The sequence below is a fragment of the Eptatretus burgeri genome, chromosome 9, assembly GCF_056783735.1.
Source record: "Eptatretus burgeri isolate ZD-2024b chromosome 9, Ebu_testis_v1, whole genome shotgun sequence".
Lineage (NCBI taxonomy): Eukaryota > Metazoa > Chordata > Myxini > Myxiniformes > Myxinidae > Eptatretus > Eptatretus burgeri.
In genome coordinates this window covers 47,277,499-47,293,294 of record NC_140969.1, presented here as the reverse complement: position 1 = coordinate 47,293,294, position 15,796 = coordinate 47,277,499, and the positions used below count along the sequence as shown (strand labels likewise).

At 41.1% G+C, this 15,796-nt stretch overlaps 1 protein-coding gene across 3 annotated transcripts in view; it reads left to right on the top strand.

The window, feature by feature from the left end:
* The first annotated feature begins 1,738 nt into the window (after window positions 1-1,738).
* LOC147020077 (meprin A subunit beta-like) overlaps window positions 1,739-15,796 on the top strand; it is a 54,632-nt gene continuing 40,574 nt past the window's right edge. The window contains exons 1-5 of one of the 3 annotated variants that reach the window (XM_085895092.1): window positions 1,739-1,769; window positions 7,616-7,701; window positions 7,859-7,940; window positions 11,676-11,697; window positions 15,526-15,576. Coding sequence is in view for 2 of the 3 variants with exons in the window: in XM_085895090.1 (XP_085751216.1) it covers window positions 10,253-10,303; window positions 11,676-11,697; window positions 15,523-15,576 (127 nt within the window). In the remaining variant the exon portion in view is untranslated. Of the gene's footprint in view, window positions 1,770-7,615; window positions 7,702-7,858; window positions 7,941-9,678; window positions 10,304-11,675; window positions 11,698-15,522; window positions 15,577-15,796 lie in introns of those variants that run through there. The other 2 variants (XM_085895091.1, XM_085895090.1) reach the window with 2 other exon arrangements.

Genomic DNA, 15,796 nt, shown 5'->3' with positions numbered 1-15,796 from the left:
GCAGTGACCTCAAGCAGTGCTCGAGTTAGGTAAGTTAAGATTTGTTTCTAAATCGAGATGGATCCTCTACAGAAGAAGCTTCGTAGGCTTTGCTCTTTTACTGACGAGTGGTCGCAACGCCCAGAATATCAAAATAGGCTTAAAACAGGTGAGCAAAAAGTCAACATTTTGTTCAATTTGTCGAATTCAATTCAGTCAAATTTAATTTTATATCAGCTCTCAAAAGCACAGTGCTGAGATTGAGGATCACAAAATTAAAGTGTGAGCTCAAATGTGTCCCTCGGGGAATGTACGAGGCCAATATGTCACCCAATACATTCCCACATTCATACATATCATGAAAAACACTAAAGTAAAAGTTTCTATTTCGTAAAATATAACCTGTCTAATCATCTATCTACAATTCCAGCAATGTGTGTGTGTGTCTGTGTGTGTGTGTGTGTGTGTGTGTGTGTGTGTGTGTGTCCGCTGTTTCTCAACAACCGTTGGTCCGATCTCATTGAAACTTGCCAGATATATTGCTGAGGACCTGAGGATGTGCCTTTTCAAGGTTTGATATTAATCGGACAAGTGCTTCCCAAGTTATGGCCATTTATTTACCAACCAATGACAGGAACCGTTGCTGCGGCCATTTTTTATCAACCAATGACAGGAAGCATTGCTGCGTCGCCGTGGTCGAAGGTGAAGAGAAACTCAGCCGCGTTCGCCATTACGGGTCTCTTCTCTTCTCTTCTCTTCTCTTCTCTTCTCTTCTCTTCTCTTCTCTTCTCTTCTCTTCTCTTCTCTTCTCTTCTCTTCTCTTCTCGTTTTTCTTGCGAAAAGGCAAAATACGTTGGCGCTAATTGAATAATTGGTTGGCCATTTAAAAGGTTCCGTATTCTTGCCCTGGACGAGGAAACAAAGAAGAAGCGCCGTTTCCTCAGCGATGTTGTTTATGAAGAGGTGCTAACGAGATAAAGGTGTGTACAATGTACATGGAGACGATTTTTATTATTATTTATTTATTGAAGAAAAATTGTTCCAAAAATAATTTATCAAAAATAGTGCACAACTTTTTTTGTTTCCAATTGTCAAAACGCTGTGGCCTTTGGAAGTGTTAAGGAATTCAGCTCCACTCAACATGCTTGCCAACGAAATACATCTCAATTTGGAGGTAAAAACGATTCACAATGACGAGTTTCCTTACTCATTGCTCTGCAGTCTGCATTCAACCCCTTAATTTGTCATCTCATTAACCTCATTTCATCTATCTATATTTCCAGCAATGTGTGTGTGTGTGTGTGTGTGTGTGTGTGTGTGTGTGTGTGTGTGTGTGTGTGTGTGTGTGTGTGTGTGTGTGTGTGTGTGTGTGTGTGTGTGTGTGTGTGTGTGTGTGTGTGTGTGTGTGTGTGTGTGTGTGTGTGTGTGAGAGATAGACCGCTGTTTCTCGCCAACCACTGGTCCGATCTAATTGAAACTTGCCAGCTATATCGCTGGGGACCTGAGAATGTGCCTTTTCAAGATTTGATATTAATCGGACAAGTGATTCCCAAGTTATGGCCATTTATTTACCAACCAATGACAGGACACGTGCTGCGTAGGCGTGGCCGATGCGCCATTTAGTTACCAATCACAGGACACGTTGCTGCGTGGGCCGGTGCACGGCCGGCCGACGATGACGTCACATACCGTGCTGGTTACGATGGGGATCGATCGGTGCCTTAGTTACCGTGGGGTCAGAGTGCCAATGGTAAATGGCAGCGAATGTCATGGCAAGCAAAGACAGTGAGGTAAACTTGATTTTAATTAACTCTGTGTGTGTAAGTATCACGGCAGTTGTTACTTCAATGCGAGCGATAATTCGTGGAATGATGTGAACATTCCGTACGGGCACGCACTACTTTTGGATAGTGATGACTAACTGTATTCTAATAATTTCACGATTTCTTATCCACATTTATAGATAAACACAATGCCCCAATCCAGTCGTCGTTTATGAGAGCGAAGGAATGGCCTGTGTAGTTGTTTGAAAGTTGTTTTTTTTTGCATGTACGGCCACGCACATATGGGCACGTGAGAGCGAAGGAACGGCCTGTGTGGTTGTTGTTTCTGGCACGTGGTTTGAAAGTTTTTTTAAATTTTTTTGTATGTACTGGCACGCACGTACGGACATGCACGTACGGCCACGCACGTACGGACACGCACGTACGGACACGCGAGAGCGAATGAACGGCTTGTGTGGTTGTTTCTGGCAAGCGCTTTTAAAGTATATATAATATTTTTTTTTGCACGTACAGCCACGCACGTACTTGCACGTGAAAACGAAGGAACGGCTTGTGTTTATTTTGTTTCTGGCACGCGGTTTGAGTTTTTTGCTGGGGGGGGGGGGGGAGGGTTTGCACATACGGCCACGCATCTACGGGCATGCACTAGTTAGTAGTAATTACATTATTTTTTTATGTGAACGAGCAGGATACCCATCACACACAGACAAATCTCCTTTATAAGGAGTAAAGATAAGAAATGCTTGTCCCTTGACAACAACATGCAGACAAACAGACAGACACAAGGTGAAGAGATTACACAAATGAAAAAAAAATACAGGATTAATCATCTCTAACTTGGACACAAGGTGCATGAAAGGTATAAAATTAACTTGAGGATTACTTTGACAAAATGGTATGGTTAAATAAGACATCTTCGTCAAACCACGTCTAAGGCCGGTTGGGAGCTGATCTAACTCGGATGCCTTGCGGCATACCTCAAACTACGAGTGATGTGGAAGTCTGACAGACATACTGAGGAACAGGAGTGGAATCCTTTGACATAATCCACATTCAAGGTACAAAATCAACCAACGGTTAAATTACTCGGAGATGTAAAAATGTTATGGTTACATTAGAAACCATTGTCAAACTGTGAGCAAAAGCCCATTGAAAGTGCAATATTAGAGTAGGCCACCCAGACATTTAGGCCTTTTCACAAGGCCTAAATGTGCTATGCCATTATTCGCCCCTGTTGGACTTAGTCCGAAATGGGGGCTTATGGATTTGGTCTCGATTTTCATGTCTGTGCGTGTGTGCGTCCACTACCCCATCCCAGACATGTATAGACCGATATTATTTGTACTTGGCACAAAGACAACACATGATGTTATACATAAGCACGTCATTTTTTTTTGAGATCAAATCCAAGATGGCCGACTGGCGGCCATTTTAGTTTTTTTTTTTTTTTTAACCCAGCGTTGAACACGTCTTCAACCATTTCTCGGACATGCATTTACCGATGTTGGTTAAACTTGGCACACAGACAAAGAATAATGGCTTACATATGCATGCCATTTTTTTCAACATCAGGTTCAAGATGGCCGACTGGCAGCCATTTTAGTGGTAAAAAAAACCTTGTGTCGAAGAAGTCCTCAACCATTTCTCGGATAGATATATATTTACCGATGTTGTTCAAACTTGGCATACAGATAGAGAATGATGGTTTATATATGTACTTCAATTGTTTCCAAGTTCAGATCCAAGATGGCCAACTGGTGACTATTTTAGTTGTAAAAAAAACAAAAAAAACCCCCGATGTTGAACACGTCCTCAACCATTTCTCGGACATGCATGTACCGATGTTGTTTAAACTTGGCACACAGATAATGAATGTTGCCTTACATATGCACGTCATTTTTTGCAACATTCGATCCAAGACGGTCGACTGGCGGCCATTTTAGTTGTAAAAAAAAACCCCTGATGTTGAACACGTCCTCAACAATTTCTCAGACATGCATTTACAAATGTTATTAAAACTTAGCACACAGATAAAGAATGATGGCTTACATATGCACATCCTTTTTTTACGGGATCAGATCCATGATGGCCGACTGGCGGCCATTTATGTTTTTTTAAAAAACCCCAATGTTGAACACGTCTTCAGCAATTTCTCAGACATGCATCTACCGTTGTTGTTCAAATTTGGCACACATATAAAGAATGACGGCTTACATATGCATGTCATTTTTCTTCAAGATCAGATCAAAGATGGCCGACTGGTGGCCATTTTGTTACTTAAATGTGTCCCCAACCATTTCTCAGAAATGCATGGTCCGATTTTGTTCAAAAGTGGCACAAGTACAGTGCATGATGGCAACACGTGTCCCTCTCTATATTTTGCGATCTTATCAAAGATAGTAGACTGGTAGCCATTTTAATTCTACATAAACATGGGCTAGCCCTTTAACTCCATACAGCAAAATTATGAAAACAACTGGGGCTGTGACATTTTTTTTGTCTTTTTTAACTTGTTCTTCATTAATCTCTCTTTACTTTGGCTTGGAACATTAATGTAAAAATGTTTCGGTTGAAACATCAAATTATGTCCCAGCTTCAGAAGCAACAGTCAAATTATGTCCCAACTTGAGGTTGGAAAACCAAATTATGTCCCAACTTCTGGTTGAGACACCAAATTATGTCCCAACATCAGGTAGAGACACCAAATTTTTTTCAAGTGTGGCACCGAGACCTCAACGGGAGGGGGGGTGGGGTTTGTATTTGTCTGATCAGGACAGGACTCCAACCTTGAAAACACACCAACTCTTCAACAGATGGGACTCAAAACCCATGCACAGAGACCTTTCAAACTAAGCTGTCGTAATGCAAAACAGTTTCACAATGAGCAGACTAACAACAAGGACAATGAATAAATACACAGATTAAAAATTTAATTCCCCAAACATCCTCAACACTCATTCCTTCTCAGAGGACTTTAACCTCCTAATTTAGGCCAATCAATAAAGGTCCTCCCTTGTACACCTCTCCTATTAATGGATTACCATGTTACCCATTTAGTTGAGAGATGCAGCATCCGATCTGAAGTAAGAGCAAACATCTTAGTTCGTGTCCACTTGTTTCCTGTTACGCCAGATGGTGCTGTCATTCAATTCCTGCTTTTCCTGGGTTTGTGGCCCACCCAGGGACACCAAATTGTGGAAGAAATGAACTCAATTTCCACTCGGGTTCAGCATACAAAGGAGAATGTTTAATTACATATGTGCGCAGATACGGGAGAGAAAAAAATCTATCAATGAAACTCTCTCAAAAAAACCACACAAATGCAAGCCCGATATATGAAACAGGGATGAGTAGGGGAAATGATTGAACAAGCAGAATAAAAGAGAAATCGTTTTCCATCTGTGAAAGAGTAACTATTCCCAAAGTTCGAAATTAAAATAACTGCTTTCTGCAACTGGGAAAGGAGTGAAACAGTCTAAACAATGTTGGCAAGGTCTAAGTACAGCCAATCAGAAAAGAGCACAACAGCCCCTTCCAGGTTCCACAGGATTTGGAGATAAAGATAGTTACACAGATCAAGAGAGTGAATCATTACTTTGGCACATTCTCCGCGTTGATAAAGAACGTATTGTGTATGTATTGTATATATTGTGTATTGTGACGGTTGTCAGGGTGTTCCAAATCTCACTTCTGACACCAGTTTGATGGCCGTCGCCTCTGGATAACTCTAAGTGGATGGCATGTCTTTAAGAAACAATGATCGCCAGTCACCCCAGAATGTCCTGCGGAATCCCACGCCAAGAGTCGTGTTCCCATACGCAAAAGCCGGAGCGCAAGCAAGTACTGGAGGTCACGCAACAGACCTTAGTCAGTCGCCCGACCAGAACCAATGTTGTTTAACCATGTCTGAGATCTAACTGGGATAACCAATTAGTGCTGGCCAAACACCTGAGCAGTCTTATGCCACTATCAGTACAGACAGAATAAGCCAGGACAGTTTCTTGAGGAAATAGCTTTTAGTGGCCGTAATCAAAATGCAAGTATTGACAAGGAGAGATAATCAAATGGCAAATATGTACAACAATTAATCACAACATGTATACACTCCCAAATTTTCCCCGACATGACATACCCACCTTTGGAACCTTATCAGTGACAACACTCCACAGTAGGCTGGCGTCATGCATACAATGTGGAAGGGAGAGGCGAGTGATTGGAAAGTAAGATGAGGTAAGGACAGAAAGGGATATCTGGGGACAGATCAGACCCCTGCACACCTCGCACCAGTCCAGTGAGGCTGATGTTATTTGTTGATTCCGGCTGGCCTGGTCATGTCCTGACCGAAATCGGAATCCACTGCACTCCGCTCTGTTCCTGCTTTGTGTAGAGCTGCAGCTCCGGTGTTTCTCGCTGACAGGTGACATCATTTGCAGCGCGTCTTGAACACGTCTCTTGGCGGGACACCTGGGTGAAGTTGATGAGGCGGGAGGGTCCAGCTACGCAGGTAGCAGACGTGGGCACACAAAGGTGAAGGTGCACAAGGGCAGATGGCGAATCAATGAGGAAGATAGCAAAAGGACAGAGACAGAAGATGCAGGAAATAATGAAGAACAAATAGTGAAGCAAAGCTAGCAAGTGGTGAGAAATTAAAAAAAATTAACGTTTTGGGTCAGATTTGTACCACCGGAGAACGTGGTTATCGAGTCGCCCCAAAGATAATAACGGAAATGCCTCCAAAGCCCGAAAGAAAGAAACATGAACGAGTGGGCAATGTGAAAGGAAGGACAGAAGAAGGATGCAAAGAGCACTCAAAAGGATCCTCAAGAAGAAGCGAGCAGCCTAAAAGAGTCTGGAATCCCTCTCAAGCTCCAAATTTCCAAATATGTGAGTCTCCGAGCCTCTCGGTCCTTCTCCCATTCTCTGAAAAGAAACCGCTCCTTCAACCAAAACCCTCGTCTCTTCACTCCACCTCTTTATAGAGCCTCTCCCTCCCCCATTTCACTCGGGCCTCGATCCCCTACCCACCCCGCCCATGGGAGGCACTGCCAGTGGCCTTGGGTTATGGCGCAATCTATTGTCTCAGGCATTCGTGAAACATCTTTGAATATGAGTTTCTGTGGCGTCTGAGGAGAATGTGCTTATGATGCTGTGAGATGCGGCAAGTGGCTTGTAACAAAGGAAAATGACACATTGGATTTCTAACTACCAAATCACAATGCAGACCTATGAGACCAGGAGCCCAGAGCATATGTTTATGTTAAAAGTGCCAAAATGTTTGACCTCATGGACTGATGGGACCATCCCCGACATCACAAAAATGTATTTCTGCTGGGTCTGGGGCGTGACTTTCCCCTCCAAATCACCTAATTAGTGGAGCCTGGTGTTGGCTTAGTGGTTAGGGTGGTGGCTTGGGATCATAGGGTCCTCATTTTGAGCCCCGTTGGCCACTGAAATAACACCAGGGGGTTAACTCAGCCTGTCATCCTTCTGAGGTTGGTGAAATGAGCACCAGCATACTGGTACTGGGGCACTGCATCAGTGGCATAGCCATGCCCCTTGCAACTATAACCCATAATGCAACCAGCAGCCAAAAAGGGAGCACACAATGGGAACCTAATTAGTGACGCCATTGCTGAAAAACCTATTTTCATCAATATCTCCAAGACTATGCATGGTAATACGACAAATAGGGTACCTACACCCATGTTTTCATGATCAATGGTTACAATGGCAACAATTTTTGTGCTAGAAAATGTGTAGTTCGCTCTGAAATGTGCATATTGTAACAACACTGTCGCTCTTTTGTTGCAATGAGGCAAATAATGAACTCTTATACTCTTTTTTTTTTTCAGGAATTTCAGAAATTCCCATTGTGCCTTCAGGAGGTGGTACATCATTCACCCAACATAGCATGGCCCTGACAGAACTCTGTGAACTGGTCAGTCTGCAACCAGGGGAGGAACTGGCTAATCAGTTGAGGAAATGGAGAATTGAATGTGATGATGCTGGCATGAATTATATTGCCAACACCCTGAACAACACATGTAACCCATTTGCCACATATTCTCTTGCTGCTCTCATCAATGTGTCATCAGGGATAGCAGCGAATGAAACGGCCAAGACATTTCTCCTTGGAACACTTGAACGTGGGGGTAACATACTCACTCAAGTTTGAGGGTGAGTGTGCATTTGATGGTTCGCAGTTTCTGAAGCCAGTGGCAAGAACGAAGATGTTGAACTTCACTGCAGAGAATGTTAAGGAATCTAAGACTGCAGTATGAAAAATGAACATGGCAGAGGGAGTTTGGGATGTCTTTGGACGAATGTTAGCTGTAGCGGCTAAGACAAGCAAAGCACTTCATCTTACCACATTCTCAGCTACACCATCAATGAGGTGCCCCTTTCACTTGGCCATCTTGATAGGCTCCCTTAAGATCGTGATAGGCTCCCATCTCACACAAAATCACTTGAAAGCAGACAGGAAGTTGATCTCATGGACTTCAGTCTTCCCCCAATCACATCCACAGTGATCGATGGTGGCGGCAACCTCTACGAAACCATGCTGCAGCATAGCAAGTCCACGTACTCAACAATGGCTAGAAATTTGCTGATCGAAGGTTTGTTTGCATCGTGGAGAGCAAATCAACTTGGTACTCGCCAAGTACCAGTCATCATCCATCAAGGATGATGAGCGAAACCTACACCATTCAACTACTCCTGAAGTATTCATCATAAAAAGACCTCACCAGGCCCAGTGACAAAGTGGCACAGAGTTACTCAAAAATGGATCATTCAAGGAATAGTTCACCCAGTTCGTCATGGAGGAATGGAAGAGCCCTAATATGGGTCAATCCTTGGAAGAAAAATATTGTATGTTTCACATGGTGGTACTTGTGTGGAGCTGAAGAACAAGGATGATTATCTACTGCAAATAGAGGAACTGAATCACCTGCAATGTCGACATGAAGAGTCTTATACCCTCATTGACTTTCACACGAGCAGCATTTCTACTGGTAACATTTTGATAAGGTCCATCGATACCGACGTCTTCATCATTCTGCTTGGGCTTTCGGGAAGGTCGGAAGGGATCAGCATCATCATGGACTATGGATCTGGCAACCACCAAAGGCACATCGGTGTCTTTAAACTAGCTGCCATTGTTGAGAATAAATAGCATGCTATCACTGAAGCACTAATTGGCCTTCGTGCCCTAATTGATTGGAACTTCACATTGTATTTCTTCAGAAAGGGCAAAGTGAATCCCTTCCTGCGGCTGGAGTCAGATGCAGCTCATGTGATGGCATTGCGGTCTCTGACTCCTGAGGAAGTAGATATTCCAGCTGTTACATCTGTTGTCTGCTTGTTGTATGGGTTCAAAACCTCTGACAGAAATGAAGTTAGATACAAGGTATTCATTTGCATGAGTGGTGGTAATGAGAAGGAGCCCCTCACCAGAGTAAAGAAGATAAACTGTGCCTCTCTTCCCCCATGCACCAAAGCACTTGGCAATCATCAAAAGGGCCCAGTATGTGGCAAGAATCTGTAAAAGGGATAACAGGACTTACCCAACTGGTGAGGCAAGTCCCACAGAGTATGGATGGAAGTTGATTCAAAACTGCTTTGGACCAGACTGGTACCCAGGAAGTTCAATCCCAGAATTATTCGTAAGCTCACTGACGCATGATGGGGAAAGCATGGGAGCTACATCCGCAGATGATGAGTCAGACAGTGCTTGGAGTGAGGCTAGTGATAAGAGTGATGGAGAAGACATGTAATCCAGAGAATATTCAGAACAGGTACTGTTGTAGAACAGTGCTATTTTCCTTCTGAAGGACAAATGACTCCACAAGTTGCTGAATCTCAGGGTGAACTACACATTTTCTTGCACTAAAATTGTTGCCATTGTAATCATTGACCATGAAAATGTGGGTGTAGACACCCTATTTATCATATGAGGATCTCTTTGGGACACCTCAAAACTATAACACCATGTATGTGTGTATGGATGGATGGATAGATGGATGCACATCTGAAAATCAGAGCAAAAAACAGTGCTGGCCTGATCTCCGTATACATGTTGGTGGTACCCAGGGTCAGGTCATGGGTACAAGGAAAAAAATCCCTCCCCTCCTCACCCCGTGAAAGGGGGGGGGGGAGATGACTTACCAATGCTCCTGAATAGAGAGGGTATGTCAAGTACTGCTAAAAGCTTGAAATTATACTAAAGTGTTAAAAAGCTGAGATTATGTAAAACTGTAAAAACCTGCAGTTTTTATTGATATTTACTTTTTTACAGTGCACTGTGTTGTGATACCCTTTTTATTGCGGAGGAGTTTTTGAAAGATTTTAATGACAATTGTGCACACAAATGCCCGTCTCAGGTAACATGTGCCTTAGTTTAGTTGCCACGCTGCAGTTCTTTTATTAAACCACCGGGGAAATTGGTGGAAAGGTAATAGGAAAAACACTTCGGCTTTTACGACAGTGTGATGGAGCATCTCGTGCTTCAGCTGTTTCTGTTCTGCATCACACAAGCTTTGGTAAGAACCTTGAGCTGTTCAATCAGATATAGTTTTCTTTGTAAGTTTTCATGTTCTCCATTTTCAATGTGTACCTTTCATGTGCTTATGTTTAGTTAAGAGAGAGGGGGAATGGGAATAAAGAGGTTTTGAATGAATTACTTGTGGTTCACCACTCTATACTGAAGATTTGTTTAGAAATTAGTTAAGTTGAGTGAGAAGAGTATGGAGAAGACGAGGGAGTACCTCGGTCTGCCTTTTTAATAAGACTAGTCGTTGAAATGCATGTTGATAATAATTGCATGAACAGGTTATTTTTTTAATCCTCAAAATATTTTATTTATTAATAATAATATTTCATTGAATATTCGTGTCAAAGACTATGCTAGTGAGGTTGCTTTTTACATTCCTTCAAAAAAAAAAAAACAGTTTGGTTATGGTGCAGGTTAGATGAGGGTTATTCTTCCACAGACAGGTATGACACCCCATTAAATGTGCAACTTCACCCGATGCCGGTGTAATTTAAACCCAACAAAATTAATGTACACCCATCCCCTACATCGGTGTAATACTTGTGATAATATCTGATAAAGTTAGAAATACAGTATATCGTTTTGAGATAAGATTTTTTTTATGTCACCCACTTAAATATGCTTGGTGTTGGCTTAATCGTTAGGTTGGTGGGCTTTGGATCTTAGGATCCTGAATTCAAAACCCACTCAGCTGTTGAATTAATACCAGGTGGGATTAACTTGGCCTGTCATCCTTCTGAGGTCGGAAAAATGAGTGCCAGCATGCTGGTATACTGTGGCAGAGTGGTGACCCATCCAGGATTGTGTCCAATAGTCAAGGAGACTGCTAAAGCAGAACCAACGCTCTGCACAGAGTATGGTCCCAATCTCCTCCTCCTCCTCCTCCTCCACTTGAAAAAAAAACAATACATTTTGAAAAACGAAACAATAATTATGAAACATATTTCACAAATAACATTTTGAATTAGTTGTAAAAGGGATGAGGAATCATCAAGGATGGTTTTGCAGCAGTTTGGTCTTTGAAACTGAGCTTTCTGGTTTTTGTATAATACCATGACATGATATAGACATGGTAATGTGTACATTTGAGAACTTTTTACATTTTGTCTGCGATAATACAAATCAACATTTGTTCATTTTTGGGTTGTGTGTGCAAACATTTCTTCCTGATTAAATTTGCAACTCCTGTGCACGTTAACATGCCACTGAAATTTGTTCAGATGAGCCCAAACATTTTGGTGGGCAATGACTTTTACGAACAACTATTTTTTATAAACAAGATTGTCATGTAAGTGTAAGACAGGATATGACCGAAACTCTCACACACACACCGTTTTATGCAATTGTCTTTTGTTTTGCAGCCAACAAATCGATCACCACCAGGTAAAGGCTTAAATCGAATAGTCTGAATTGAATGTTTACTTTGATTGTTTTTGGTTATTTTTGTGGTTAGGAAGGTGTGGCTGGTTGGCTGGTGGAACCTTTTGATGAGGTTAATTTTCGGAACAACATAGAAGTTGTGTAACTGAATTAAAATTGCATCGGAGAAATCTCACGAAGTATCGGGTTGCCTGGATTGTTTAGAGGTAGTGCCGTCTGACAGAGAATACGCTTTGCGATGCAACGCCCTACCAGTGAAATACTGGGCCGTCTTAAGACATGGGCAGACTGGGCAGTTGCCCAGGGGCCCCACGATTCTAGGGGCCCCATGCTGCCATATTGTTCATGACAGATCTCTTGGCAGAGTGGATAATTACTCAACCTCTCGCTGGAAAGGCCTGGGATTTAAATCCCTTTTCAAATTATATTTCTAATATTAATAATTATCTGTGCATAACTATCTGACAAATATTATTTCATATAATGTTGTTAATCTGCAATAATATTGTATTGTTATAATGTTGTTAATCTGACTTGCAGCTGTGGATTTTAATTGCCTAATTGGTATGAGGTTGTACGTTGGTGTTTGCTTTTGTTTTAACATTTAATGACAACATTTCGAAGGAGAAAGATCTATCTATTGGCAAACATTTGTGAGGAACTTATTGAATTAATGGGACAACATGTTCTTTGTGCTATTCTGGAAGATTTAAAAGGGTCAAAGTACTATTCAACAAGTCTGGAGACGGCGATGGTTCACGACCAATGTACACGGTTCGCCTTTTTTATTTTTTGACCATCGAGGGGACGCCACGGTCAAACTGGCGAGAATCGGGGAAAACGTAAATGATGAAAGTTGTAGTACTCGAAGAGCACTACTTGCATACCAACTTTCATTCGAAACAGTTGAAAACCCTAGGAGCTCGATGCCCAATTTATTGATTTTTTTGACATTTTCTAAGTTTGTGACCTTGTGAACTTGACCTTGGGACGAAAATGAAAAATTGAGCTCCGTGGGGTTATGTAGGTGCCATTGGGCAAACCAAATACCGAAACCCCTGCCAGATTCGACAAACCCCTTCAGAGAAGATGTAACTTGAAATTGGCTACCCCCTAAAAATACGTTTTTTTGGGCGTGGATCCGCCCATAATGGGCGCACCACACCCATTCTCAGGAAAACACAACTAGATCATGATACAAACCTCGCACCCTAATTTTATCAAGATCGGATAAAAACCCACGGAGCTATGCTCGGGACAGACAGACAGACAGGCAGGCACACACCCATAACGAATATAGTGGTCACTTCCTCGTGAACCAATAAGTGTGAATTCCACTCCAGACATCTCACACATTGATCAACTGACATTTACCGTCTGGTACATTCGAGGATGTGGGCTTGTGGAGCGTTTTATCAAGTTCATCCCCATCTTTTCTCATGGAGCAAAGAATCTAGCAGACACTGTTGTGGATTTCCTGAATGAGAACAAAATTCCGCTATCAAACTGCCGTGGTCAGTCGTATGACAATGCCTCAAATATGTCTGGATGCTATACTGGACTGCAAGCACGGATCCGTCAACTGAATGAGTTCGCCATCTATGTTCCCTGTGCTGGACACTGCCTGAACTTGGTGGGAGTAAAAGCAGCAGAGTGTTGTCTACAGATTGTAAAATTATTTGACTTTGTTCAGCGTCTGTATTCCTTTTTCTCGGCTTCTACACATCGATGGAATGTTCTGGCATTATCTTTTGGAAAAGATCATGTTGTGGTCAAGCGTCTGTCTGACACGAGATGGTCGTCACATTTTGATGCTGTCCATCCTCTGCATGGAGGTTTCGAGAAAATTAAACATGCACTGTATTCTCTATCAGCTGACACTGACCAGGAAGTGAACACAAGGCGAGAGGCAGAAGGATTGAGCAAGAAAATGAAAACCTGGAAACGATCTTTCTGACAATTCTTTGGACCGACATTCTTGAAAGAGTGAACAAAACAAGTAAGGTCCTGCAGTCAAAAGATGTGGACATACTTGTTGCCATGAATCTTCTTGAGTCTCTGAAAGCGTATCTTATCGAAATTAGAGACAAATTTCGTGACTATGAACTGACTTGGAAGTTACTGTTATGTTGGCCAGGAGTAGGTGTCCAGATTCGGATTATAGCGATGTGAAGAAACTGGAACGAAAGCGAAGTGTACGTCTTGCTGAATATGATGGATTAGAAGAAGAGATACTTCTAAACAAAAGTGAAAAGTTCAAGGTGGAAACATTCCTCCTTGTTCTGGACTCTCTGAACTCTGACCTGACAAAATGTGCAGAAGCTTACTCATGGATTGGAAATCTGTTTTCCTTCTTCAGTCAATTGAAAACGATTGGTTGTGATGAGCGAAACAAAAAGTGTGAACATCTGGCTAATGTGTATCACAAAGACCTTGATTATGGTGACCTTCTAAATGAATGCAAGCATCTCAAGCACTGCATGGTTCTTGATGAAAATTGTGAGACTCTCCCTGCGTTGTACAGAAAAATAATTTTGGACAACTTGAAATCTGTGTTTCCCACTGTTTAAATTGTGCTCAGAGTGTTCATGTGCATGATGGTGACCAACTGTACAGGGGAACATTCATTTTCAAGATTGAAACTTACAAAGAATCAGCTTCGCAGCGCAATGGGGCAGCAGCGTTTGAAATGGCTTTCACTCATGTACATGGAAAATGACATCTGAAAGACCATTGACTTCAAGCCAATTATAAATCAATTATTTGCAAAGAAATTTCGCAAACGTTTGTGTTGATTAATAATAAAGAATTCATACTCTACCATCTCCATCTATACGGTGTACCAATTAATTATCATTTATATGTTGAAATGTTTGTATTTTTCAAGGCTAATGTTATATTGTTCAAACGTTTGTGTTGATTAATAATAAAGAATTCATCCTCTACCATCTCCATCTATACGGTGTACCAATTAATTATCATTTATATGTTGAAATGTTTGTATTTTTCAAGGCTAATGTTATATTGTTCAAACGTTTGTGTTGATTAATAATAAAGAATTCATCCTCTACCATCTCCATCTATACGGTGTACCAATTAATTATCATTTATATGTTGAAATGTTTGTATTTTTCAAGGCTAATGTTATATTGTTCAAACGTTTGTGTTGATTAATAATAAAGAATTCATACTCTACCATCTCCATCTATACGGTGTACCAATTAATTATCATTTATATGTTGAAATGTTTGTATTTTTCAAGGCTAATGTTATATTGTTCAAACGTTTGTGTTGATTAATAATAAAGAATTCATCCTCTACCATCTCCATATATACGGTGTACCAATTAATTATCATTTATATGTTGAAATGTTTGTATTTTTCAAGGCTAATGTTATATTGTTCAAACGTTTGTGTTGATTAATAATAAAGAATTCATACTCTACCATCTCCATCTATACGGTGTACCAATTAATTATCATTTATATGTTGAAATGTTTGTATTTTTCAAGGCTAATGTTATATTGTTCAAAAATTTGTGTTGATTAATCCTCACTTTACAGCATGTTTTTTATGTTTAAACATCGATTTTGTTGAAAATAACAATAAATCTATAGGCTTAATTTTATTGACTGTTTACATTTTTATTCCCGTGGGTGAGTGGGTAGGGGCCCCAGAGCATTGCTTTGCCCAGGGCCGACAATGCTGTTAAGACTGCCCTGGTGCAATAGCAAGTTGACAATTTACAGTCAGATCGAGAATGTAGGTTTGTACTTCTACGTAATAAATAAACACCAAACACAACAAATGTATTTTGTGTCCTTCCAGCAGAAGTGGATGTTTTTGATGTTGCAAAGCCAGACATATTTGAAATAAATCAAGGTAAGGATTATGCAACAACATGCACAAACTCTCACACTTTTAATAATTCATGTAATCAATTTAACAAAGGGTGAAAATGCTAATAGATCTTGTGTGCGTGAGTTGTAGAATGTGGAACATTATTTTATCTTGACTGATTGAAATTGTTCCACCGATCGTTCTTAAAATCCTTAAAAATATCCTGAAAGTGTGAAACCACAATTGTTTTGATATTATAGTT